The sequence below is a fragment of the Capra hircus genome, chromosome 3, assembly GCF_001704415.2.
Source record: "Capra hircus breed San Clemente chromosome 3, ASM170441v1, whole genome shotgun sequence".
NCBI lineage: Eukaryota > Metazoa > Chordata > Mammalia > Artiodactyla > Bovidae > Capra > Capra hircus.
The window spans coordinates 17,244,673-17,270,146 of record NC_030810.1 but is presented as its reverse complement, the minus strand read 5'-3'; the positions used below and the strand labels follow the sequence as shown (position 1 = coordinate 17,270,146).

Sequence of the window (25,474 nt, the reverse complement as noted above, 5' to 3'; positions counted from 1 at the left end):
GAGCTGCAGCTGCCCTGCAGCACGTGGGATCCTCCCAGACCAGGGAACGCACCCACTTCCTGCCCTGGCAGGCAGAGTCTTTACCACTGAGCCACCAGCGAAGCCTCTGCATTTGCTTTCTGTACCTTTACCCTTTTTCCCTTCTGCTGGATTCAGCTGGCCAAGCTCGGGTGAAACCCAACCCTCTACCTGCTGGCAGTTCTACTTTCTTGGTATACTTATTTTCCTATTCTCCAAGACAACTATTTTACATCCTTTTCTCTCCTCTAACCTCCCATCTCTCATCTTTTCTAAAACCCAAAAATGCCATTAAAAAAAAAAAAGAATTTGTATAGATGGATTGACATCATTCTTAATATCCATGAACATGTAAATCTTCATTTAGCTTTAACATCTTTCAATAGTTTTGCTTCCTCCCAGATTTTTGGAAAATGCTACTTAGTTCTGCATGCATTTCCTTGATACTACTGTATTTCTTATATGAAATAAATTTTCGCTCTTTACTGATTATCCATTCTTGACTACAGGCTCTTCTGGTTTGTTACCACTATCACCTATTCCTTAAGTATTACCTGACTGCCTAGGCCACCCAGTACGAGCTTCAACAGAAACCAAAAGCATCCTAAATTAATTTTAAAGGAATAACAGACAACAAACTTGATCTGACTGAACTGGCACTCAGTTCCTTACCATCTTCCTGTGCTCCAGCTGCACAGCTCTTCAGGAACATGAGGTATTCAAACTTACAGCGGGAAAACCTGACTCAAGGGTAAGCAGCTAGGGCAGAGCTGTCAGAGGAAGTCGCTGCAGCAGAGGACTGCGGCCACCGCCCCCTCTAGGCTGTCTAGTCCTCATACATAGTGAACTCAGCATGAGGTGCTGGGTGACATGAGAAAAATACACAAGAGAAAAACAATGTTCTGTTTGCAACACTGGCAGCAAGGCTACATCACAAAAAGCTTTCTTCCTTGCCATGGTTTTCAAAATCACATTCTTACATTATTGGATTATATAAGCAATGTTGAAATCATTTCCCACAACATACATCCTAATGCATGCAACTGTTAAAAAAACCCCACTACATTTTACATACCATGAGCAGTGCTCAATTGTCCATACCATCCAAAGAGTTGGTCCCAAATTGAGAAAAGGCATTTCAAGGTGTTAACTGATACTAGCCCAGCTACTTGCCTATTTTTTCCCACTTTATTCACCAGTCCCCTGAACCAAAACTACCACTGCAAAGCAACTCTCAGCTCTGTGAATGCCAAGCCCATTCTGAACAGGCACACGGCACCGCATGACTTCCAGATATGCCTCTCTAGCCAACTGTATATCCCCAAGGTCTCCAAAACTGGCCAGGATGGTCCAGAATGTCTCTGGATAGCAGTCATCAAATTATTCCATAAAGGAAAGTAAGACACTATAAAATATGGAACACGCTTACGTTACAAGGGTGCTGAGGACAAAATGAATGTCACTGACCTCTATATTCTTTAAGCAGCCTTCCCACAAGCATTCCGTCATTTGTGGTTACCATCTCTAGTACCCAAGTAAAGGAGCTGAGCTGTGTTTACTGAGTACAGCAGTCTCTGCGGCAGATATCTGCTAAGGTGGGTGTCCTTCAATCTGCAGGCTGAAATAACTCACAGTTCTGTTAGTTTCCACTAGAACATGCCCTCTCTTTACCACTGCCTCCCAGTAAAAGGAACTCACTGAATGGAAAATGGCCAGATTATCGTAGCAAATTCTAATTTCCAGTACAGGTATGCTACTCAACAAATGATTACACATTTTAAGAGCATTTCCTTGAGTAAATACCGCTAAGTATCACCTATCTGCAGAGATTTAAGTTAATAACCAGCTAAGTACTTATAAACTAAAAAAGCAAGGCAGAAATATACAACAAAGACAATTATTTAAGACCTTTATTAACAGGTGCTTGCAGTTTGTTGACTTTTTTTTTTGAAAAAATCAAGCTGTAAACTTTTATTACAAATTAAAAATGAGGTTCTTAAAAATCTCAACTTGACCAGATATGAAACAATTTAAAAACCTTTAAAGGTGTATTGAGAAAAAACAGGCTTTTTTTTTTTTTTTTAAAAAACACGTTTGTCATTACCAAAAAGAGACGTCTTTAGGTAAAAATAATAAAAACCCCATGCTGCATAGATAATGCAGATAGTTCTAGTTATCTGGTCAACAGGCAAAAAGCAAGCACTTAAGGTCTTCAGCTCCAATCTTTTGTTCATTTCTTATTGCTGGAATTTCATATTCATTTCTTCTTGTTGGATGACTAAACTGTAAGAGAGAAAAAAAAAGTTTTCTAATTACCTTCTATAGTTCACTGCAATCTTTCAGTATATCAAATTAGCTAGGCAGGAACACATCTCATACTGGTTTACCTTTACACAGCAGTTCATAACAGGAGTGGGCATTGCTATATAATAAGAATGATTACTCATAGGTTCTGAATGACCTTTTGACACTCAAAATAGGGGGAAAAAGTCTCACTGGCTGAAAATGATAATTCTAGAGTCAAACAGAGACAAATACATGTCTCCTAGAATCAAGTAAAAAGGGAATCCTCTTAATTTTAGAATTGATGATGTAATGCCAAAGCCACCATGTAAACAGACCATCCTGGTCATCATCACCTACGTTTTTAATCTGAGTAGCCATCCCACTGATTTTTGAAAATGAAGAATCTCATAATGTAATTACTTGTAGTTAGCAAGACTTTCCTCAGCTTACTGGTGTTTGTGTGTGCACTCAGTCATGTCCGACTCTTAACCCCCATGGACTACAGCCCACCAAGCTCCTCTGTCCACAGAATTTTCCAGGTAAGAATACTGGAGTGGGTTGCCATTTCCTTCTCCAGCTTACTTTAAAATCATCCAAGAAAGTTGACAAAAAAGCCCTAATACAAAAGATACAATGCAAAGCTAGGCCAAAGTATGGCTCTGATATACAATCCATTAACAAAATGACATTCAAGTCATCTTAAGATTAGTTTGGGTAGAAGACACTGTAAGTTTAAGTGGCTTACCTTACCTGATGAACTGGGTTTTCCTCTCTTTCATTAATGGACATCACTCATGACTGCCCAGAGGGCCATCGAGGCTTACTTACCCGGATGATGGTAGAGATGGTAAGCCGGCATTTACTCAGCCCCGCCCTGCTCAGCCTCGGGAGCGGACGAATTCTCAGCTGGTGGATCGGCTGCTTTTGTCTCTTTGCCATCTTGTGGTTTAGGGTTTTCTGGGCGTCTGCGTCGGTAATTGAAGTTGCGGCGGTACCGACGTTGAGGTGGCTGCTGACCTTGGGTCTCATCTCCTTGGTTTTCCTTATCTTCTTCATTGCCGTCCTCTCTGGGCTGTCTTTGGCGAGGAGGGCCCCTGGAATGAACATTGTGGAAGCTTGCAATGATAAAACCTTTCTTTAATCAAGTCACCAGGTCAACACATCTGCTCTTTCTGTTTATCAAGTGGTATGCAGGCAATTTATCAAAACTGAAAGAGTAAACTTGGTTTTTACTTCACAAATTGAGTATGATGACTTGGTAAAAGGATTTGGAAGTGTAAACTAAGATGACCGCTTAAAACTGATTTTAACAGTCTCATATTACCCAATATATCCATATATATACCCAATATATTCATAGATAGTTAAGTGAAGGTTGGGGAGCCTGGAGTGCTGCAGTCCATGAGGCCACAAAAACTTGGACATGACTTAGTGACTGAACAACACACTCATATTATTCAAAATACCCATAGTAAAACCTATTCCAAAGTTAGCCATGAAAGGACTAAAGCTGTACAATACCATCAATACCCTAATGCTATTTAAAAACATGGGTATTAAAGTAACCAGGTTTGGAAACAAGTGCTAAACTTTATAGATGAACATTTGTTTTTTTAAAAAAAAGCAGAAATCAAAACCAGAGAAAAGGTATTATCTTTATATAAATCAAAGTACACAGCAACCATTAGTTTGGGAAAGGCAGATCAAAACCACTTCATACACACCAGAAGAGCTGAAAACAATCACATTGGGGAGGGGGTGGAAAAACCCCTCAATGCATTGCTGGCTGGTCTGGCTATAAAATGGTGCAGCAGCTTTGTAGAACAGCTTGGAGACTAAATGACCTAGCAGTTCTACTTCTAGATCTGTATCCAAAACAATATCCACCACGCATTATTTTAACATTCACAACAAGATGTGAAAATAACCCAATTGCCCATCAACCAAGTTAACAAAGAACAAAATGTAATATCCATACAACGGAACCTGATTTGGTCATAAAAAGAAATCAAGTACTAATGATAAAGGCATGAATGACAAATACACGAGGTGAAAGCCAGACACAAACTAGGCAAATACAGAGACAAGGAAAGCAGCAGCCAGGGGCTGGTGTGAATATACTAAAATCCACTGAGTCTCACACTTTAAACACCAAGATTACCAGCATGCCTTTACACCTGTGTAGGTCATTCCAGCTCTAACTATTTACGATTCCATTTCTCACCTCTAACCCCTCCAGTCTTCCACCTACCCCTCCCAACTTCCCCCGCCCCCCACAGCCCCCACCACCTCTTCTCCTGAAACGGTTTTCCCACGTGTTTGGGAACTCCTGACCAGTCTTTGGCAAAACTGCCCTGGCCCTCCCCTGTAGCCTTTTGAATTCTAAAATCCCACCTTTCAAATCTTAATGTCATGTTCCATTTTACTGCCCTTTTCCTACTGTAATTATCACGACAGTTCCACATAACATGGGCTTTTAGATTCTTTCAGTCCATTTCAGTCGTTCAGTCGTGTCCAGCTCTTTGCGATCCCATGAATCGCAGCACGCCAGGCCTCCCTGTCCATCACCATCTCCCGGAGTTCACTCAAACTCACGTCCATCGAGTTGGTGATGCCATCCAGCCATCTCATCCTCCGTTGTCCCCTTCCCCTCCTGCCCCCAGTCCCTCCCAGCATGAGGGTCTTTTCCAACTTGTCAGCTCTTCGCACGAGGCGGCCACTTTGCCTCCCATGCAACTCCTGTTTGCTACTTAGCTTCTCTCAGTTTCAAGCACTCCACTCTCTAGTCACCCTTTACTTCTTTTCCTGGTGTATTCCAGGAGTCTTGTTCTCCCACTCTTATTTCCACTAGGACCTATAATCCAACAATCCTATCGATCATTCTGTCCCTTAACTCTTCCTTAATCCTCTTCTCTCATTTCTCTCGAAGTGCAAGTTCTACCACTAATGATTATCATCAAACCCAAACCCAGTATCTTTGAGTAGACAAATGCTGAACAAATCTAACTCTGCTTAATCTGAGGCTGCTGCTCAAAATGGCTGGAAAAACACAAGCATGTTTGGTGGACCCACTTTAAATTTGTGATCACTGTTACTTGACTTCACCTACTTCTCTTCTACAGATAATTTCACATATTTGTCCCAAACCTCTCACCCCTTTCCTTTTGACTTCACCAACACACTGGCGCCCATAAACTCTGGCTTTTTACACATGCAACATCCACGGTTCCCAGCAAAAGACATCCCATTACATGGACCAAACCCAATCCTAACTGAAGATAGCTGCAGCAGATAATTCTGACAAGTATCCTTTTTTTTAAATTGCATTTTTCAGCCTACAAATAAGCTCTTATTTCTCAAACAAAAAAAATCCTTTCTTAATGATTCCTTTCCCTTTACTGCCACCTCATCTATCTTCCTTTCAGCAAAACTCCTGCTATACTGATCTCAGATTTCTCACAATTTGCTCTTGGATCTGCATCAACCATTTCACCCCCTGGATTATAAGTAGCATGTGTCATTTACTATTCAAACAAAAAATTCCTGACTAAGTAGTTTGGAAAGCCCTGCATTCATCGATAGATTATAATAAATATATTCAAATGAGACCATTAAATAAAACTGAAGCACTCAACAAAAATTCATGTGCTGTTTTTAAACACACCAATGAAAATAGGTAGAAAATTGGAAAAGTTCTACAACGTAACAAAAAGTAGACCAAGGATACTGCCCTTGGGATTTAAAGGGACAGAGTATGAAAGCCTATTTTAGACCGTTTATCACTACCACAGATAAACACATCACTATTTAAAAGCTGACATTGTGATTGTTTGCAGTATTTCAACAAGGTATCTGTGTCTAGGTTTAGACACAGATGCTTAAGACCTTTTACTACCTATATGCATTAAACCTATCTGGCCTGTGAAGCTCTACCCTAATTCCTCTAATAATTAAACACCTTCTGTTAAAAAGGTATGCTTACCTTTACTTTCCTCCCTCCCAATGAATCAGGTCTTAAAGTTATAATACAATGCAGTTTAAACTACCATTCTCTTACCTGTTAAAGGACAGAAATGGGAAATTCCATACCCTCATTAGAGTAAAACAAAAACAAAACCAACTGCAAAAAGTAGACCACATCTATAAAGCTGTTTTTAACCAGTGCCAGCAAAGATGCAAAGAACACATTCTCAAAGATAACTGACTTCAGGTTCACCTCTTAGGCATCTGATGAAAGAAAATGTGAAGTGTTAACAGACAAATGACTGAAAAAGCCTGCAGAAGCAGCATGCTGTTGCCGAGTCGTAGCACGCGCTCCAGCCAACTCTAAACGCAAGCCGCACCTGCGGAATCGTGGTCTGTAGCCCCGATACAGGTTCTGTCTCACTGGTCTGCCTTGTTCTCCGGCACCTTGGTTGTCAGCACCCTGAAAAGGCAATGGAGACCAAGCCAAATTTTACTCCATTTACATTAGCGCAAACCCCAACCAGACAAAAGTCTGAATACAGCAGCAGTTAGAAGGAAATAAAATCCGTTTACCTCCATCACTTCTCCCTGCACAGGAGGGTTGGAGTACTGTGGTCGACGCCCGTAGGGTCTCCGCATGTAGTAAGGTGGGAACCTCCGCCTGCGGTAGGGCCGGCGCTGTTGGGCCTGGCCTTCGGGAGCGCTCTCCGATCCCTCATTCTTTTCCCCACTCTCACTATTCTGGTAATTCTGCTGGTAATTGCGTGGAGGACCCCTGCGACGTGGATAGCGTCTATAATGGTTACGGTCTGCTGCGTATTTACTGCCTTGCACTGGAACTCCACCAGGGCCTGTAACATTCGCTGCCTCCGCACCCTACAAAAGCCATCATATAGTCATAGTGACAATGGAATTAAGGACACGCAGCAAAACGCACACAAAAAGTACAAAAGGGTCTCTGTGGCCAGGGGTGCAGAGAAATGATTTAACACTAGCTCCTCACTGTTCTGAAGAGGTAGCCCTCTATCTGCAGCCAGCACATTAGGGTTGGTGCACCTGTGTTCAAGTGGTCACCTGACCCATCCATCCACCTTAGAGCCACCATCCTAATGGATGAGATCTCCAAAATATTTCCATACTGAAGTCAAACCTTTACACAAAAAGCATCCTCACCTTTTCTCCTTCAACAACATCAAACTCCACAGTCTCTCCATCTCCTACACTGCGAAGGTACTTCCTGGGGTTATTCTTCTTTATGGCAGTCTAGTAATATCACATTCCAAAAATAGATTAACAGGGGAGAATAATGTGCTTTTTCATTTAAAATGTACCAGAGTCAATATTATTTTAACTTGGATATACAAGTAAAATTAGCTTTAAATAAGACCAAACCATCAATAAATTTAGGAAAACAAGGACCAGTGCTACCCCCAACCTCAACCAAAATACTCCAATCTTACAAGGCCCCAGCATTTTATCACTATTTTCCAAACTAAAACAAGTCATTTAACACGCAAGACAAACACAACTATAAACATATATTTTAAAATGCTTTTTGCAAAAGCATTATATGTAGCTTTGAACAAAATGAGGATATCCACCTATCCCCAAAGACTGCACTTAATAGTAGAAGCGAGCCCCACACAGGGCCAGTTTAGATGACAGGCGAGTTTAGTTTTGCATGCTTCAAAGTTGACCAAACCAACTTTGTCCCTGTGTTACCATATCAAACTCTGTTACAAATGTCAACCAAAATCCCTTCCAACCTGATTGTGGGAATACTTCGATGGAAATGCAATTCCCATGAATTAACTATGACACTTTTTAATATTCTGTGGGTTATTACCTCCCCAGAATACATTAAATCTCTCATTGTTACTCATTCTCTAGACTTGTATAACAAAACTAAAGGGGAAGAATAACATCTCACATTTAATACTTCCATGAAGTAGTTTCATGCATTACCCACTCAATCGCATCATGAAGATGTGAGGCATCATTATTCATTCCTCTTTTAGGGTAATAAAACAGGCTTTAAAAGTCAGGGGACTTGCCCAAGGTCACAAAGTAAGTGACAGAGTATGGACTTTTCTAAATCCAGGTCTCGGGACTCCAAATCCCATGTTCATTCTACTATATCACAGCGGTATCCATTATGGGATCACCCATGCATTTCCATTCCAGAGGAGGCAGGACAACCAACAAATCTGAAGCCAATTAAGCTAAAGTTGCCCAGAACTGCAGTCTCCTTGTAACACCACCAAGACCTGAGCAGCCAAAGTCCTAAGAAACAACTAAATGTTGAAACCACCTCCAAAATAAAGAGGAAAGCATGTTGGTGACAACCTGTGGGTTGGTACAAGTGGGTGACATGTGTTCAGCCAAATAATCGATCTCATCTGTCATCTAAACTGTCACAAAGTTTCCATACCTTTCATGTAACTCTCAATTATCTGCAGTCATAGGGGATAGCAGAAATATGGGTTAATTAAAACCCCAAACTCTTGTTTTGGTCAGTATCAATTCTCTCCTACACATTCCCAGACCCTTCACTGTTGCCCAAAGGCAGCAAGACTGGCAAGCCTTGCTGTCTGTCTCTTGTACCCAAGTCTGCAAATTCCTTCAAATATGCAGAAGGAAGTAAGAAACAGATTAAGTATTGGTATTCAATTTTATAAAACAAACATTTGTTTTAATACAATATTTTGCCTGAGCAGTCTTTTGTTTAGAATTTAAATGTTTCCATACTTAATGTTTGACCCTATGATTACTGAACAGGGTTTTGGATGTACCTAGAAATTGATCTGGACTCCCTCTCAATTGTCATTGAGTGGTCTACAGGTCAATGCAAAGAGCTACACACCACCAACTTAAGGCAGCCTTTCCAAGGAAGTATGCTGCCAGCCAAGCTCACACCTGCCTGAATAAAGGCATGAGTGTGGAGACTGACTTTGTCTTTTGATGTCTAAATCACAGTACAGTGGTTAAAAAGTTCTTAAAGAGCGATTTTCAATACAAGTCAATAATATTTCAATAGTCTCAGTAAAAAAAAAAAAAAAAAAACAAATCCACTCCCCCCGGCAGAATTCATAGAAGTATGCATTCCTAAACATTTTTCCTACCCATTGCATTCCTATGGAGAAAAATTAAGTCCAATGAAGCCTATGATATACTTAAGGTTGAAGTATCAGTGTTCACTTGGCAGCGGCTTAAACAATAAACTTCTTAACGTTTACAGTTTCCCCGAACACTTCCCTTAAATAGTGCTTGTGGACGAGAGCTTGGCATGCAGCACCTATCCTGGCAGTTTTCCCTCTCAAACACTGAGGCTAATCTAAAAACTATTCAATAAGCAATTACCAACCTTGCCATACCACCCTTTCACTTAACCTTCAACTAGCAAGGATTTCTAAATTTGCCAAGCTGGTAAAAATTCTCCAAACATAAAAACATATCTTACCCATTCAAAGTACTTTAGAATAAACAGAAGGATCTATGCTACAATGTCCAGTTTTTCAACATTTGTCTCAAATCAATGTATTTTGCAGCTTTGGCCTATTTCCCCCATCACTACTGTCATCTGTCAGAGGTAATTCTAACAGCATTTGAGTGTGTTATGGACAGCAACAGTATGGTTCGAATTTAGATTAATGGAGGTTTTCAGTTTATCTGAAATTAGGTTTGAAAATTTAGTGTAAGGAATCAAGTGAATTCAACATTTAAAAAAGCTACAGCTATTAACAAAACAAAATATCAACACGAAAGGCCTATTTTAATTAAGTGAACTGCCAACACAATGTTTTAATGTACACATTTAAGCTGTACTACCCCTCTTCCTGTGGGAACTAAACTGTTTGGTAAGTGGACTTAATAAACCTTTTTTTACAAGGAACAATAGTTCAGAAGACATACACCCTTTTCTTCTCACAAGTGTTGAGCCAGAAGTGTAAATAGCCACAGGAGCACTCACCTGGTGTACAAATACATCTTCCTTGGTGTCATTCCTACAAGACAGAACCAAGTAGAACAAGTTAGAAAACTGAACACTACGATGCATGTTGCCAAAGATTAAGAATACGCTTGGTCCTTTGTGCCTTCCCTTCCCCTTTTTAAAGACTTCCCTGGCTGCCAACCAGCCACTAGGAAGGAAATTAAGAATCGAAACAGAAACACAACCAGTAAATCACAATGGTTTTACTAACAATCGTCTCACCACCTACTTCAGAAGGACTACAAAAGGAAAAAGGCAAATAAAAAGTGTGAGCTACAAAGCCATTAAGAGGACAGAAGTGACTAGCAACATATATTGTCACTTCTCATTCTACTAAACACTAAAAGTATTCCAGCACAAGCCATTCCTCTCTCTAAGAACATTGTTACTAACTTAAGTAGAAGAGATCATGAACCTACTCTCATCAATTAACCACCTTCCTTCCTACTTCATCTTTACCATCCCCAATTCTCAACTTTCATTGAAGGTGTAAGGACAACCTCAGAATGTACAATACCAGGAGTGAGCCCTAAATGTAAACTATGGACTTTGAGCAATAAATAATGGTGTCAAATGTAGATTTGTCAATTTAAACAAATGTATCACTTGGTACAGTATAGCAGAGGTGGTCATGGATACAATCTGAAGGCCTGGAGTACATGGGAACTATGTATTTTCTGTTCAACGTTGCCATGAACAGAAAGCACTGATTAAAGTAAAGCGACAGATTACAATGAAGTACAAATATGAACACTACCAATACTGACATCATTCACATGGCAAGCCTTGTTTGTGCCAGAAAACCAGGAAGTGAAGATGAATGCAATTTTTCACTAGCACACAACCCTCTTTTACTTCGTTTTAAGACATCATTTTTACACCAATCTTTGTTGTTTAGTTGTCTCTTTTGTGACCCCCACGGACTGTAGCCCACAGGCTCCACCATCCATGGGATTTCCCGGGCAAGAATACTGGAGTGTGTTGCCATGTCCTTCTCCAGGGGATCTTCCCAATCCAGGGACTGAACCTAGGTCTCCTGCACTGCAGGCAGATTCTTTACTACAGAACTACCTGGGAAACCCACACCAATCTTTAGTCTGTTGTTAAATAGGGGAAAAACTGTGAATGAATGGATGTTAGCAGTGAGGGGGCAGTGGTGAATGCTTTGACTTTCTAGAGATTGGGAATTAATGTGATGATACTACTAGTAAAAAGAACCCCTGGAGAAGCAACATTTCTAGACCTTTCCTGACTCACCCCACCCTGCTGTCAGTAGGTCAGAGTTGAGAAAGGACTAACCATTCTAGTGTTTATGCACCAGAGAATCCATACAGCATGGGAATATCATAATCCCATTCTGACATTCTCACAAACAGGATTAACTTAAACTCTTCAAACACACACACTCCACCCAACGCAGGGTGAGTGAAAACTGACCTTATAAACTAGCTGAGTATTGTTGTTTAGTCACTAAGTCGTGTCTGACTCTGCAACCCCATGGACTGTAGCCTGCCAGGCTCCTCTGTCCATGGGATTTCCCAAGCAAAAGAACTGGAGTGGGTTGTCATTTCCTTCTCCAGGGGATCTTCCCAATCCAGTGATCAAACCAGAGTCTCCTGCAATGGCAGGTAGATTCTTTACCACTGAGTCATCAGGGAAGCCCCATTGAGTATTAGGAACACTTAGGAATTAACAGCCAGCTGGAGTATCCATCTGTCAAATAGGTCCACATACATCACACAATTCCATAGCCACCAATAGTTTTCAGATGCAACATGACTGAATTTCAAGCTCTAAGGTAGTTCCAAAGACGGGGGCGTTACTTTCATTACCGCGAGTAAAGGATATAAGACTTGCCAGATGACTAAGGTAAAGGACATTTGGTACTGGACTTCCATTAAGTAAATTTATTACTTGAGTTTTTTTTTTTTTGGGGGGGGAAGGAATTTATGGTTTTAATATGCATCAAAATTTCCTTAAAAAAAAAAAAAAAAGAGGTAACTTTCAAGAGAGAGATTTTTCATTACTATCAATGCTGCTGCCCATGGACCTGGGTAGCTAACATCATTTTTTCTAATGTAGCTGCAAATAGGTATTTACAGACTGAAAATACACACCACAATAAAAAGAAAAGCAGTTGTCTATGAATCTTACTTTAGGGTTGTAAAGCGAATTTTAAAAAATTCACCAAATACTTCTCTAGTCAGTTGATCTAGTTGCAACTTGTTACACAGGGGAAAAGCAATACGTAACAGCTTATACTGTGAGGGTTTAAGTTTCAGATACTTTGCCAAGCATTTTACCATACCAATCCTCACAATGCCAAGGTGGGTGCTTTTACTTATATTACCACCCATTCTACAAATTAGGAAAATGAAGTATGTGGTCATCTGCTTACAGTGGTAGAATCTGACTCTACAGGCCCTGGTCTTTATCAAGTTGAAAACTCAGAAAGGACCGTCCGGAAATTTTACCTATTTCCAAATTATTTCCAGGTAGACTACAGGATACGGTTTCTCTAATTTTGGGAGAGGACAATAATAAATAACAAGCCAGGTGGAGTATCTCTGCACATCCTCACCTGCAACACAGTCACATTCTGTGTAACTGGACCAGGGCTCTGCTACATACTGCCCCCTCACCACCCTCAACACATGGGAAATGTAAACGCCATTCTTTGCTCACAAGCCACATAAAACCAGTTCTGTTCTGTGTGGGTTTGTTGATTCCCAATTACTGCCACTCTTAGCTTTTTTCCAAAGTCTATTCCTCCATATTATTCCACCTTATTAGTTCTTCCTCTGATCTACCGTAGCCACAGGACTGACAACGAAAGAACAGCAAACCCAAAGGCCTCATTCAATTCTTTAATAACGTTGGGTATTTACTTGTGCTAGCTAACTGGGCATTGTGCTAAGCACCAGAAATAAAAATAAGACATGGTTTACCCTCAAGAATTTCTATCTAGAAGGCCGCCACCATTCAGTCTAATACAGCAGCTGAATTACCAAACACAGTTGCATATTACAGTATGTTAACAGAAGCAGAAGATATTAAGAAGAGGTGGCAAGAATACACAGAAGAACTATACAAAAAAGATCTTCACAACCCAGATAGTTACGATGGGGTGATCACTCACCTAGAGCCACACATCCTGGAATGTGAAGTCAAGTGGGCCTTAGAAACTAGCATCACTACGAACAAAGCCTGTGGAGGTGATGGAATTCCAGTTGAGCTATTTCAAATTCAGAAAGATGATGCTGTGAAAGTGCTGCACTCAATATGCCAGCAAATTTGGAAAACTCAGCAGTGGCCACAGGACTGGAAAAGGTCAGTTTTCATTCCAATCCCAAAGAAAGGCAATGCCAAAGAATGCTCAAACTACTGCACAACTGCACTCATCTCACACGCTAGTAAAGTAATGCTCAAAATTCTCCAAGCCAGGCTTCAGCAATATGTGAACCATGAGCTTCCAGATGTCCAAGCTGGTTTTCGAAAAGGCAGAGGAACCAGAGATCAAATTGCAAACATCCGCTGGATCATGGAAAAAGCAAGAGAGTTCCAGAAAAACATCTATTTCTGCTTTATTGACTATGCCAAAGCCTTTGACTGTGTGGATCACAAGAAACTGTGGAAAATTCTGAAAGAGATGGGAATCCCAGACCACCTGGCCCACCTCTTGAGAAACCTGTATACAGGTCAGGAAGCAACAGTTAGAACTGGACATGGAACAACAGACTGGTTCCAAATAGGAAAAGGGGTACGTCAAGGATATATATTGTCACCCTGCTTATTTAACTTATATGCAGAGTACATCATGAGAAACGCTGGGCTGGAAGAAGCACAAGCTGGAATCAAGATTGCCGGGAGAAATATCAATCACCTCAGATACTCAGATGACACCACCCTTATGACAAGAAAGTGAAGAGGGACTAAAGAGCTTCTTGATGAAAGTGAAAGAGGAGAGTGAAAAAGTTGGCTTAAAGCTCAACATTCAGAAACGAAGATCATGGCATCTGGTCCCATCACTTCATGGGACATAGATGGGGAAACAGTGGAAACAGTGTCAGACTTTGTTTTTTTGGGCTCCAAAATCACTGCAAATGGTGACTGCAGCCATGAAATTAAAAGACGCTTACTCCTTGGAAGGAAAGTTATGACTAACCTAGATAGCATATTAAAAAGCAGAGACATTACTTTGCCGACTAAGGTCCGTCTAGTCAAGGCTATGGTTTTTCTAGTGGTCATGTAAGGATGTGAGAGTTGGACTGTGAAGAAGGCTGAGTGCCGAAGAATTGATGCTTTTGAACTGTGGTGTTGGAGAAGACTCTTGAGAGTTCCTTGGACTGCAAGGAGATCCAACCAGTCCATTCTAAAGGAAATTAGCCTTGGGTGTTCTTTGGAAGGAATGATGCTAAAGCTGAAACTCCAGTACTTTGGCCACCTCATGCGAGGAGTTGACTCATTGGAAAAGACTCTGATTCTGGGAGGGATAGGGGGCAGGAGGAGAAGGGGACGACAGAGGATGAGATGGCTGGATGGCATCACCGACTCGATGGACCTGAGTTTGAATGAACTCCGGGAGCTGGTGATGGACAGGGAGGCCTGGTCTGCTGTGATTCATGGGGTTGCAAAGAGTCAAACATGACTGAGTGACTGAACTGAACTGAAGGCCTATCAATCAAAGGAGGAGGCGAGAGTGGCAAGATGAGATATAGAACCCAACGGTTAAGAGCTCCTTACCAAAATCATTGGAGCCAAGGTTGGAATCCTGGCTATTCCCATTATTAACTACATAATCTTGGGCAAGCTGCCTTATTTATGAAGTCAAATATCTAAGTTTGTTTCCTAGTGGCCTTAAAAAACAAAGGCAAAGACAAGTCAAATGAATTTTAGCACTTCAATATTATGGTCAACATTAACTATTGAACTTTTTTACATTCAGTTTCTCTACTTCTTGGTGTTCACAGAACATTATTCGCTACTGAAAAATTTTTTACAATGAAAACACAGCTTTCTCACCTATCTAAAAGAACTGATACAATTTTGCTCTTATTCAGCATATAAGATGTCACAGTAGTGACATCAAGGAAAAAGAAATCACACAGACAGCAAGAGACTGAAGAAAAGGGGACGCCATTTTAAGTTAAGAGAATGCCAAAGAAAAAGGAAATCCTGCAGGTATCTAAGGAAAATGAAAGGCTCTTCAAAGTCCCTAATGTAGCGCAATGAAGGTAAAAAGCATGTAGCCAACTTCAAATTTTAGGAAAATTTTAGTTATTTTCACTAGGTGCCAATCCACAGTATTGCCCGAAAGGAGACATGTCAATAAATGCTCTTACACCATTATCTGAAGGCCACCACACCAAGCCATTAATAATTTAATATGCCCAAGAGCATAAATTAACTTATAATCCTATAGCTATAAAAACAAAAGCTTCAACTCTCAACAACTTAGTGAAATGACTTCTGGCCAACTCACAATCAGTGCCTAACAACCAGCACATGAATCAATCCTAGAGTGCTCTGCATACAAGCCACTGTCTTAAGAACTACAGTCTGTTTTTGAAAAGACTGCCAATGACACATCAGATTTGGGGGACCATTCAAATATCTTTTAACGCCTCCAGCCCCCTTGAAGTGAAAGTGAAGTCGCTCAGTCACGTAGCACACCATCAAATCTTCAAGTTTTCTCTAGTGCCACAGCATTTACTCATTTATGTTACAGACTACCTATGATTTCTTGGCTCTTCCCATGTCATCAAGCTATGATCAGTTTGACTTTAATAGCCTAAGAGGCTTGGCAATCATCTTTCTACAGGTCTACAAACTTTAAAAATTAACAGGCTTTGTGGGACTTCCCTGGTGGTCCAGTGGCCGAGACTCCACATTCCCAACGCAAGGGGGCCTGGGTTCAATTCCTGGTCAAGGAACTAGACTTCCACATGAAAACTAAGACCCAGTGGAGCCAAGTAAATATTTAAAACAGGCTTTGTAGGGTCAGACTGCTGTATATTTTCTTCTCTTTTAAACAACATTTAAAAGGCAAACCTGGTTCCTGATTCACAGATCATATAAAAACAGAATGAATTTAAAGATAAAGCCTAGTACTCTCTCCTATAAATCCTTAACTGCCTCCCAATATTCGGTAGACAATCTGCCCACTAAACTAGTACTATATTACGGCAATCCCTAACTACATGAAACAGGCAGTGAGAAGTAGAAAGCTTTTCAAATCTGAGGAACTAGCAGCGAACAGGGGTCCTAGTGACAGGCTAGATATCATTTAAGAATCTTTCAAATGGCCAAGAATACCACCTCCACCCCCAGTCTGTAACCATACGGAAACAAACAAACGAAGACGAGGCAGACAGTTAGGGCAGACAAACTCCAATGTGAGAAAATAAATTCAAATCTCAGCTCTGCTACTTACTAACCACACTTCTTGGAGCAAGTTTACTCAATCTCTCTGTGCCATGGAATAGCACCTATACCTGAAATGTTGAGGATTAAATCCATTAGTTGACTTTAAGCATTTACTATAGTTCCTGGCATAAATATTTGATAAACATTAGCTACTCTTACCACCACTGTAATGAAGAATCAGTTATATACACATGAAATCCCCAATAGGGAGTCCCCCTAAAGGGAGACCAAACCTGAGAGCCATGATATAGTATTTTTTTAGGGAGGGACAGCTGAGTCTTTTCCTTAGACCCTGGGTAATAAGTAATAAACACAAATGCATTAACAGAGGCCAGGCAGGAAAGGAAGTCAACAACAGGAGAAAACTAAGCCTGAAAGATGTGGTAAAAGAGAATGCATACCCCAATTACAGGTGGTAACATGTAACTGGCGAGCTGATATTCATTTACTTGGAACTAAAGGCCCCCAAACTAAAATAGTAGCTCTTTAAAAACTCACAGATTAGGCACATTACCAGTTTGTGATCTCTTCTGTATTCGATTCTCTTTGCTCAAAATTTCTTGGCCACCCCTTACAATTAATTTAGCATTTTAACTACTCTGGATAACAGAAAAATATTTCTTTTCTGGTCACTAAAAGATGCATGTCCAACTGGAAAATAAGTTGTTATTGATCCATGTCAATCTTTCTTAAATTTGGTGAGCATGGATTAATCCTCAACACCTGGAAGCAAAAGAGGAAACAGTTTCTAGATTCAAAATCAGAGTAATCAAACCCTGAAAAGACTGACCCCATGCCATCCTTCTAATGCTATCTCAAATAGTCCTGAGTGAAGTTTTTCATTATAAAATGAAAAATAATTCTGGGGGTTAATAAACCCCTCTAGTCACATAATCCAATTATCTTTCATAGTCACAGAACACAAAGGAATAACAATGAATTCCTAGACTACATAGCCTAAGAAAACAAAGCCAAAAAACTTACTGTGTTAAAATCAACAGTCTTATTTATTTGGCACCTTTCATACAATACAATCCTTAAAAAAACAATTCTAATAAGGCTTTAACAATTATCACAAGCAATAACAGACTGAAAAAAGTTTGTAATGAAAATACATTCCTTTAAAGGGGACTTTTACATTAAAAATGTATTTTTAACAAATCTTAAAAACTTAAGAACCTAAAATACATAATTCATAGAATCCCAAGGTTAAAATTAGACCTATACCAATCATCCCATACACTGTATCCTCAAAAACAGCACCCATCACACACACACTCTCTCTCTCAGGAAAGCCAGGTGCCTACAGCCCTGAACCACTTGCTATACATTTTCCCTTAAGCAAGGTAAACCTCTCCTGGACTTAACTTCTGTTAGGTTTTATAGCGTCTTGTTCAAAAGTCTCTGAATCATTGAGACAACCAGTTTAGAAATGTGAAGCACATTTATTTGAACCAGTTAGTTTGACAAAACACTGTGGTTAAGACAATCCAAACAAAGGATCATTAAAAGCCAACTTACATTTAACTTGTCCTATCTGATGATCAACAGCGTTGATTACAAGTTAAATGGATAAAGGAATGGTATCTCACAGAATAAACTTAGAACCCGAAGAACTGCTTTTATCTTGGATTATCAATTGTTCACCTACAAATATAATCTAGATCCATTTAACAAATGCAGCAGAACAGAAGGCACATATATGCCACAATCTTTAAAACACACACACAAATTACTTAAAAGGCTGCAAATTATAGATCACTCCTAATAGGCACACCTGTGACAGCCTATCACCACACTGGGTCAAAGGTCAAAAGCAGTGTTTCTCAAACTAAGGCTCACAGGCTATTATCACCTGGAATTCTTAAAAATGTACTCCAGACCCAATGAATCTAAGCTAAGAAGAATGAACTCAGGAATGCGTACTTTTATCCTTTCAAGGTAAGCACACAAATTCGAAAACCACTGGTTTAAGGGTGAGGCCAAAGTAAAATCAGAGTAAGACTGAAATATTAACAAATTCAGAGATCACCTAAAAAGTGGTCAAACACTGGCATCAAAGCAGTCCCTGCCTTCCTCACTAGTAACCCATTATCAAAAAACTGATGAGAAAATGTGGCCTTGGCCTGTCCCAAGGCAGTGTAAGAACAGATGGAAAATTCCTAAAGATTTTGGAAGAAACAAAATGTTTCCTCAACTGCAAACGTGGAAAACAGACCGTCAAATGCTTACAATCTCTTTTGCTTTCTGAGCGTTTGAGTAACTAGTGGGTTTCTGCCAGCCAATTGTGTGTCTAGGCTTGATCTTGCCCACTTGGTTTCCCTCAGTAGAGTCCATTTCAGAAACATTCGGTATTACTTCTTACTCTTGAAGTTCTTTCAAACATCCAGCGTAATAGAGGTGTTAAGAAATAAAACGCTGCGATGACCGCATCACACCTGTAAGGCCAACACTGCTGTCAGCACGCACACTGCTCTACACCCTCTAGCTGCACCACCAGCCCGGGCAGCCATCTTGGAAAAGATGCCCGGCTGACAGGGACCACGAAGAGCACTGTGAGCGAACTGCCGTCACCATCCCACTGCTACAAACAACTCAAAGGGTTAATCCTTAAGATGCAGTTTGCAGCTCTGCCTTCAAATACAAAGACGAATGTAATCGTGGACTAAGGTCACTGTAAGCTACAACCAAAGCTTTAACAGGTACGATTTGGGGGGACAAGGAAGTAGGAGGAATAAGGCAGTAAGACCTTAGTCAAAATGACATACTTGCATTGTCAAAGCACGTTACCTCCAAAGGTTAAAAAGTTGTAAATAACCTACATAGTAAACAGCGGCTCACAATTTCAAATACCAATTTCAGTAACATAGAAAAGAATGACGGATAAAAATGCGAGGGGTCTAAGCCTAACAAAATCACACCAGATCTTAGCTTTTTCTCACTCACTCCGCCTGCCTTTTAAATCGCTTTGTATCTTTCAAGTTAGCTAGAGATCAACATTTAGCTACAAAACAAAGACAATCTCTACGTCTCCTAATCCTTTCGGTCACCAAGGCAAACAAAACCCCACTAGCCCTACACCAGGGATGGCAACCTACACAAGCGCCAACAACCCCAAGTTCCTAAAGCCTACAGATGGAGGAGAGCAATGCAAGAGGCAGGACAGGGCTTCAGCGGCGGTCATCTCACCTGTTGATGAAACCATATCCGTTTCTTACATTGAACCATTTTACTGTTCCCAAAACCTTCGTTGCTGAAGGAGAGAGGAAAAAAAAAACCCACAATTACTAGACGTCCTTTTTCAAAACCGCCACGCTTCAGCATCCGGTGGCTCACGCATTCCCTGGCAAAGACCCATGGCCACCTGACAGCCTTTTTCCCCAGGGCCTGCCGGCCATCCGCACGGTCCACGTGGGTGAACCCACCGCAGCAGAGGCCCCGGGTCAGGCCCAGGGCGCGGGCCCGAGCTGGGTGTGCGCGGGGACCGCGGGAGACGGCGAGCACGTGAGAAGGGGGAAGCCGCCCGGCCCACTCCGGCCTGCGTAGGCGGCGCGCCGCGCCCTCAGGGTACACGCGGAAGGGAGCGGGTGGGGGACGGAACAACGGCGTGCGGGCCCGGGCGCACGCGGCCGGCGGGCACGGAGGGGAGGGACCCCGCCGCACACGCGGTCGGCGGCGCGCGGCCGCACAGGGGGAGGGGCGCGCGGCCGCGCGGGGTCCGCAGGGGGCGCGGGAGGCGGCGCGCGCGCGCGCTTGCCGGGCACGCGGACCGGGCGGGCCAGCGTCCGCGAGGGCGCGAGTAGGGGGGCCTGGGGGAGGGGCGGCCGCGCGTCGCCGAGACGGTCCCCGCCGGCCGCGCGCCCGCCGGCTCGCCCCGCTTCGGGTAACGGTTCCGCCGCCAGACTTCCCTACTTGCCCCACCCCCGTCCACGTCCGGTTCTCACCGATGACCTTCTTGTCCCCGCCGGCAGGCGCCGCCGATGTGAGGCCGCCCGGGCCGCCGCTCCCTGCGCCGCTGCCCGTCGTGCCGGGCTTGGTGTCGGCAGCGCTGAGGGCGGGGGCGGCGGCGGGGGCGGCGGGCGGCTGCTGGGTCTCGGCCTCGCTGCTCATAGTTGCGGTGATGGTGACTGGGGCCGGCTGCGGCAGCTGCGGCTCCTCCCGGGGTGTGATGGTAACTAGGCCGGCGGCGGCGGTGGGGCTGCTCAGGGCTCTCTGGGGTCCGCTCTCCGCTCCCGCTACCGATCGAACTAGCGAGAATGGCGGGACGGGCGGGATAAGCCCTGCGAGCGACCCGCCCTAAGCATCGTTCACTGGTCAATAGTGTTGTCAATCTCACCACCTGACCACAACTCCTAGTTTCTATTGGCTAATAGTCTTTCACTCCTCCACTCTCATTGGCCTTTAGGCGGCTAATTCGGCCGACCTACAACCGTTCCTGCCTCTGCTGCCGCCATAGAGACCGGAACTAGAATTAGAGTAGAGTCACCACGAGAACCATAGAGAACCTGAGAGGACGGGCAAGAGGGGACGTGACTTTCACGAGGCTGCAGCCGGGGTGGGCCGGCTCCAGGTCCAGGGTTGTGTCCTGGCCGAAGGAAAGGTACGGCCAGACGCCTGCGCCGGGATTACCCGGCCTGACCTGGGGGCTTGGAACGGGGCCCGACGACACCATAGCTGCATGTGGAGAAGGCCTCCCTCCCGCCCTGCTCCAAATATGGTCCCTGTGACCTCAGACCATTACTGCAGATAGAGCCGTCTTTTCTACAATGGCCGTGTACTCGCGGCACAGCCGGGAGTTTCTGGAACATACTTAAACGTCTCCATTCAAAGAGCGTCGGTTTACGGCGAACCAGTCACTCTGCGGGGTGGGGGGTGGGGGGTCACGCTAGCTATTAGGAAGCCCCTGTTAAAAATATTGAGGGCGGAGGGCGAGGGTGTACTCCATGGGGACCTGCCTTCCAAGCACAGGAGGACTGTCTTGTTAAGTATTCACATCTTTTTGTATTGGCAACAAAAAAAGATTTAATTTCAACTCACGTTTATTGAGCAAGCTAGGCATGTTATTCTTACAACAGCCATAATTGAGGCTGCCATACGATGTAGATGAAGCCCTGCACCTTCGTTCTTTATAAAGCGTCTGCTCTCTCCCGGGGATGAACAAGTTCGCCAGTTGCAGCCTTCTTAAACTCAGTCTAGGGATGAAGGCACAAATTCAAAATGCGACATACCAAACACCCCAGCGCTGCTAACGCACAAAGCGTTTTGGGAGTGGCCGTGGGAAGAAGGTAGAGAGCCGACTTCAAGTACATGGAGGTTTATGCAAAGGCATAGAGGGAAGAGATGGGGGTCTGGGGGAAATGCAACTAAAGTAGTTATGTAGGACCAGAATGAAGACGCTGGGTTATACAGGAAGGCCGGGTTAAATTAGGAACATTTTATCTGAAACTTAAGGGCAATAGTGAGAAGGGTAATTTTAGAGTTGAAATGGGGACTGCAATGATTTTTTCTTTAATGCTAGGGAGTAGAGAATGGGTTAGAACCTTGGAAGTAGGGAAGCCGCCTAGGAGGCTAGTGTGGTAACCCTTACCCTATTGGTATCATTTAGGCTGTCAATTCCACCTCCTAAACGCCTCCCTGAATCAGTCATAGAAAATCTCTAAATGCCAATCCAGTCTTTATTCCTACTGCTGCTACTCTGATGTAGGCCATCATCATCTAGTGCTCATTGTAGGGGTGGTGGTTTAGTTGCTAAGTCGTGTCCGACTCTCTGTAACCTCTATGGATTGCAGCCCACCATACTGCCCTGTCCGTGGGATTTCCCAGGCAACAATACTGGAGTGGGTTGCCATTTCCTTTTCCAGGAGATCTTTCCAACCCAGGGATGGAACTCATGTCTCCTGCATTGGCAGGCAGGTTCTTTACCACCAAGCTACCTGGGAAGCCCCAGAGCAGGGGTAAGCACACTTTTTCTCTAGGGGTCAGATGATTCTGTCTCAACCACTCAGCTTTATAGAGCCTGAAAGTAACCATAGGCAGTCAGTAAACAAGTGCATGTGTTCCTCCCAAAAAGTAACTTATGGAAATTTGAATCTCATGCAGTTTTTTGTCACAAAATATTTAGATTTTCCAACTGTTTAAACCCTTTCCCAACTATTTAAACGTTTAAAAATCATCCTTAGGTCATGAACCACTGAAAAATAGAAAATACCTGGTCTGCCCTGGCTTAGAGCACCGCTATCATTTTTTTCTTACGCTAACAGTTCCCACGCCAACATCCAGTGTTTGAAACCGCCATCTGATCACGACACTGTCTTACTTAAAATCTTTCAGTGACTACACCACCCACAGAATTGTCCAGATTCCTTAATGTGGTTGGCAGGACCTTGCATGACCTCTAAACTTGGTTTCCAGTCTTCCTTCACATCCCCGGTCCAACCTTCCAGGTGACCTTTTTACAACTTCCTCTGAATTACTGCATACTATTCCCTCTGTTCTTCCTTTCTCCTTTGCCTCTTCATCCTCTACACCTTGCCTCAGGTGTTACTAGGAGACCCTTCCTCTCCTCACACACGGTACTGCACTCATTACATCTCCCCTATAGGACTACCAGTTCCTGAGGCATCTAGCATAGTCCTTGACACATGGTATCTTAATGTATTAAATATGGTGTGATGTAGAAAATGGATCAGAGAAGAAGGTACTGATAGCAGAGGTTATCTAGGCAGCAGTGCCAGTAATCCAAGAGAAAAGGTTTGCGGCCCCAGAGCTGCTATTCATCTGTTCCAGCTCCAGGTGACTTTTGGCTGTTAAAAAGAAAATGTTTCCTCAAAGGCAATTCTGCCAACACTGGGGACATTTAATAGTGTGCCCTATAGGCTTGAGAGCTTCTTTGCAAAGTGGAGTTAAAAAGACACTTAGAATAATGGTAGCAGCACCTTTGAGAATAAGTGAGCAACCTTCCCTATGTAACCGCTTTGAAGGGATGGCTTCTCAAGCAGAAAAATAAATTCTGTAACATTTGTCTTTAAAGTGTTACTTGTAAGTATCATTACTTACTCATCCCATTACTAAGCTCTCTCTTCATGCTCAATGCACATGAAGATAGATGAACGAGTTAAGAAATAAGAGACTTGCTTTCCTCGTAGCCACATCTCCACCACTGCAGACGGTACTGAAGCACTGAGGGGAAAGTTCATGTCAAAATTCATCCCGTTTCAGCGTGGGAGCTCTCCACACCACAGGCCCCCTGTCACCCTGAGAGCCCAGTGTAGTGACCACAGCTCTGGTGTGTACCTTTAAGTGATGTGAAAAGCCAGTGGGTTCATTCCAAGAATCTCCCCTGCAAAACTTTCACTGGGTCCCCATCTCTCATAGACTCTGGCCCAAGAACATAGTTCCCTTTTCCTGGAAAGCCCTCCCCACCATTATCTCCAGGCTAATTCCAACCAATCTGCCAATACTTACCTCAAATGTTGCCTCTTCCTCTCTCCCCCAATCTCTCCGCTCTGCTTCCATAGCACCTTAAACATACCACTATCATTCATATGACAATTTATTGAGCACTTACTGGCTACTGGGTTCTTACCTCTTCTAGTGATGGAGACAGCAGTAAAAAAAGACAAGACCAAGTTTCCTGCCCTCATAAGGGTTCACATTCTAACACCACACTGAACCCAAACTGCCTAGTCCCTGTCACAAGAACGGGTCACATCTTATTCATTTTCACAGCTCCAGTGCCCAGGACAGACACTGGCATAGAATATAGATGCCAAGTGTAATTTGATGTCCCATCGGGGCTGTCAACTCAGGATCCCAGCTGCTCATCCTCCCTCCTGTCTCTTTATAATTCTACTCCACTTAGTTACTTGAAGATTTCTCCTCCACAGCCCCTTCTTTCCTGTGTCCCCTGAATCCTGTTTACTTAACCAGAGAGAGTTGCATATATCCACACAACAGAGGCCCTTGATCATCTCACCATCTTCCTTGACCCCCCCAGTACAGTGAAATGGCACTTTTAAGCTGGTTCTGTTGTGTCTGAGAATTTCACTCTCTGCTACTCTGCTAGCTACAGTAGCCTGCTGCTAGTAGTTATGAGTCATCTCTGCCATGAGCCAAGAGAACGTAGGAATGGGATAACACACACGTTGCCTCATGAAAGGAATACCAGGGAGTTCCCTTCATCTCTTGAACATGATACTCAACGGGATCTTTTTATGTTGGGCTATTTCCTTTCAAAACAAATATTTTCCAATGTGTGCTACTGTTTACAAGTTACTCTTATATTCATTCTCGTTTGACCCTTTCAACAATACTACAAAATAGTAATATCATCCCCATTTTACAGATGAGGAAACCAAGGTTCTGAAAGGGGAAGGTCTCAAGACCTCAGCTGTTTAAAAAATGACTTCAGAGTCAGACCAAGATTTTTAACATTCCCATTTCACCATGATTAAGACATTCTGCCAAACAGTCTTCCATCCCCAAATATCTCAAGCTAGTGACCTTTCACCTATAGGCTCTAGAACTAACCAAATGGAACCTAATGGAAACATCTTTGGAAGTAACAGTGCTAGAAGGCCCTGGAGCTTTGTCGTCTTTGTCCGATTAGCTTTAACCTAAGAGGGGACTGCTACAACTGCTTATAAATCTGAGGCATCAACTCTGCATAGCAAAAGCCTGCCTCTGGTCCATGCTGGTCTCTGGGAGAGCCAGTTCTCCTAGCTGGAGCTAAGGCATGAGGAGGTAGGGCTATCATTACAACCATTTAAGAACACAACATACAAAGGA

At 42.9% G+C, this 25,474-nt stretch overlaps 1 protein-coding gene across 2 annotated transcripts; it reads right to left on the bottom strand.

The window, feature by feature from the left end:
• YBX1 (Y-box binding protein 1) lies at positions 1,911 to 21,008 on the bottom strand. Of its 2 annotated transcripts, XM_018042673.1 has the most exons (8): positions 20,632 to 21,008; positions 19,877 to 19,940; positions 10,241 to 10,274; positions 7,444 to 7,533; positions 6,844 to 7,146; positions 6,648 to 6,730; positions 3,133 to 3,398; positions 1,911 to 2,301 (listed from the first exon to the last, which is right to left on the bottom strand). In XM_018042673.1, the coding sequence occupies exons 1-7, from the start codon at positions 20,795 to 20,797 to the stop codon at positions 3,164 to 3,166; spliced, it is 975 nt and encodes a 324-aa protein (XP_017898162.1). In that variant the 5' UTR covers positions 20,798 to 21,008; the 3' UTR covers positions 1,911 to 2,301; positions 3,133 to 3,163. The 2 variants fall into 2 exon arrangements, with proteins under 2 accessions (XP_017898162.1, XP_017898165.1); XM_018042676.1 differs by lacking the exon at positions 7,444 to 7,533 and having other exon boundaries at positions 20,632 to 20,940.

Coding starts and splice junctions, on each gene's coding strand:
- YBX1 (XM_018042673.1), bottom strand. CDS start 20,797: ATGAGCAGCGAGGCCGAGACCCAGCAGCCGCCCGCCGCCCCCGCCGCC. Junction 7,534..10,240: donor AAGATGTATTTGTACACCAG/GTGAGTGCTCCT, acceptor TGATATTACTAG/ACTGCCATAAAGAAGAATAA. Junction 7,147..7,443: donor ATGTTGTTGAAGGAGAAAAG/GTGAGGATGCTT, acceptor TGGCTTTTGTAG/GGTGCGGAGGCAGCGAATGT.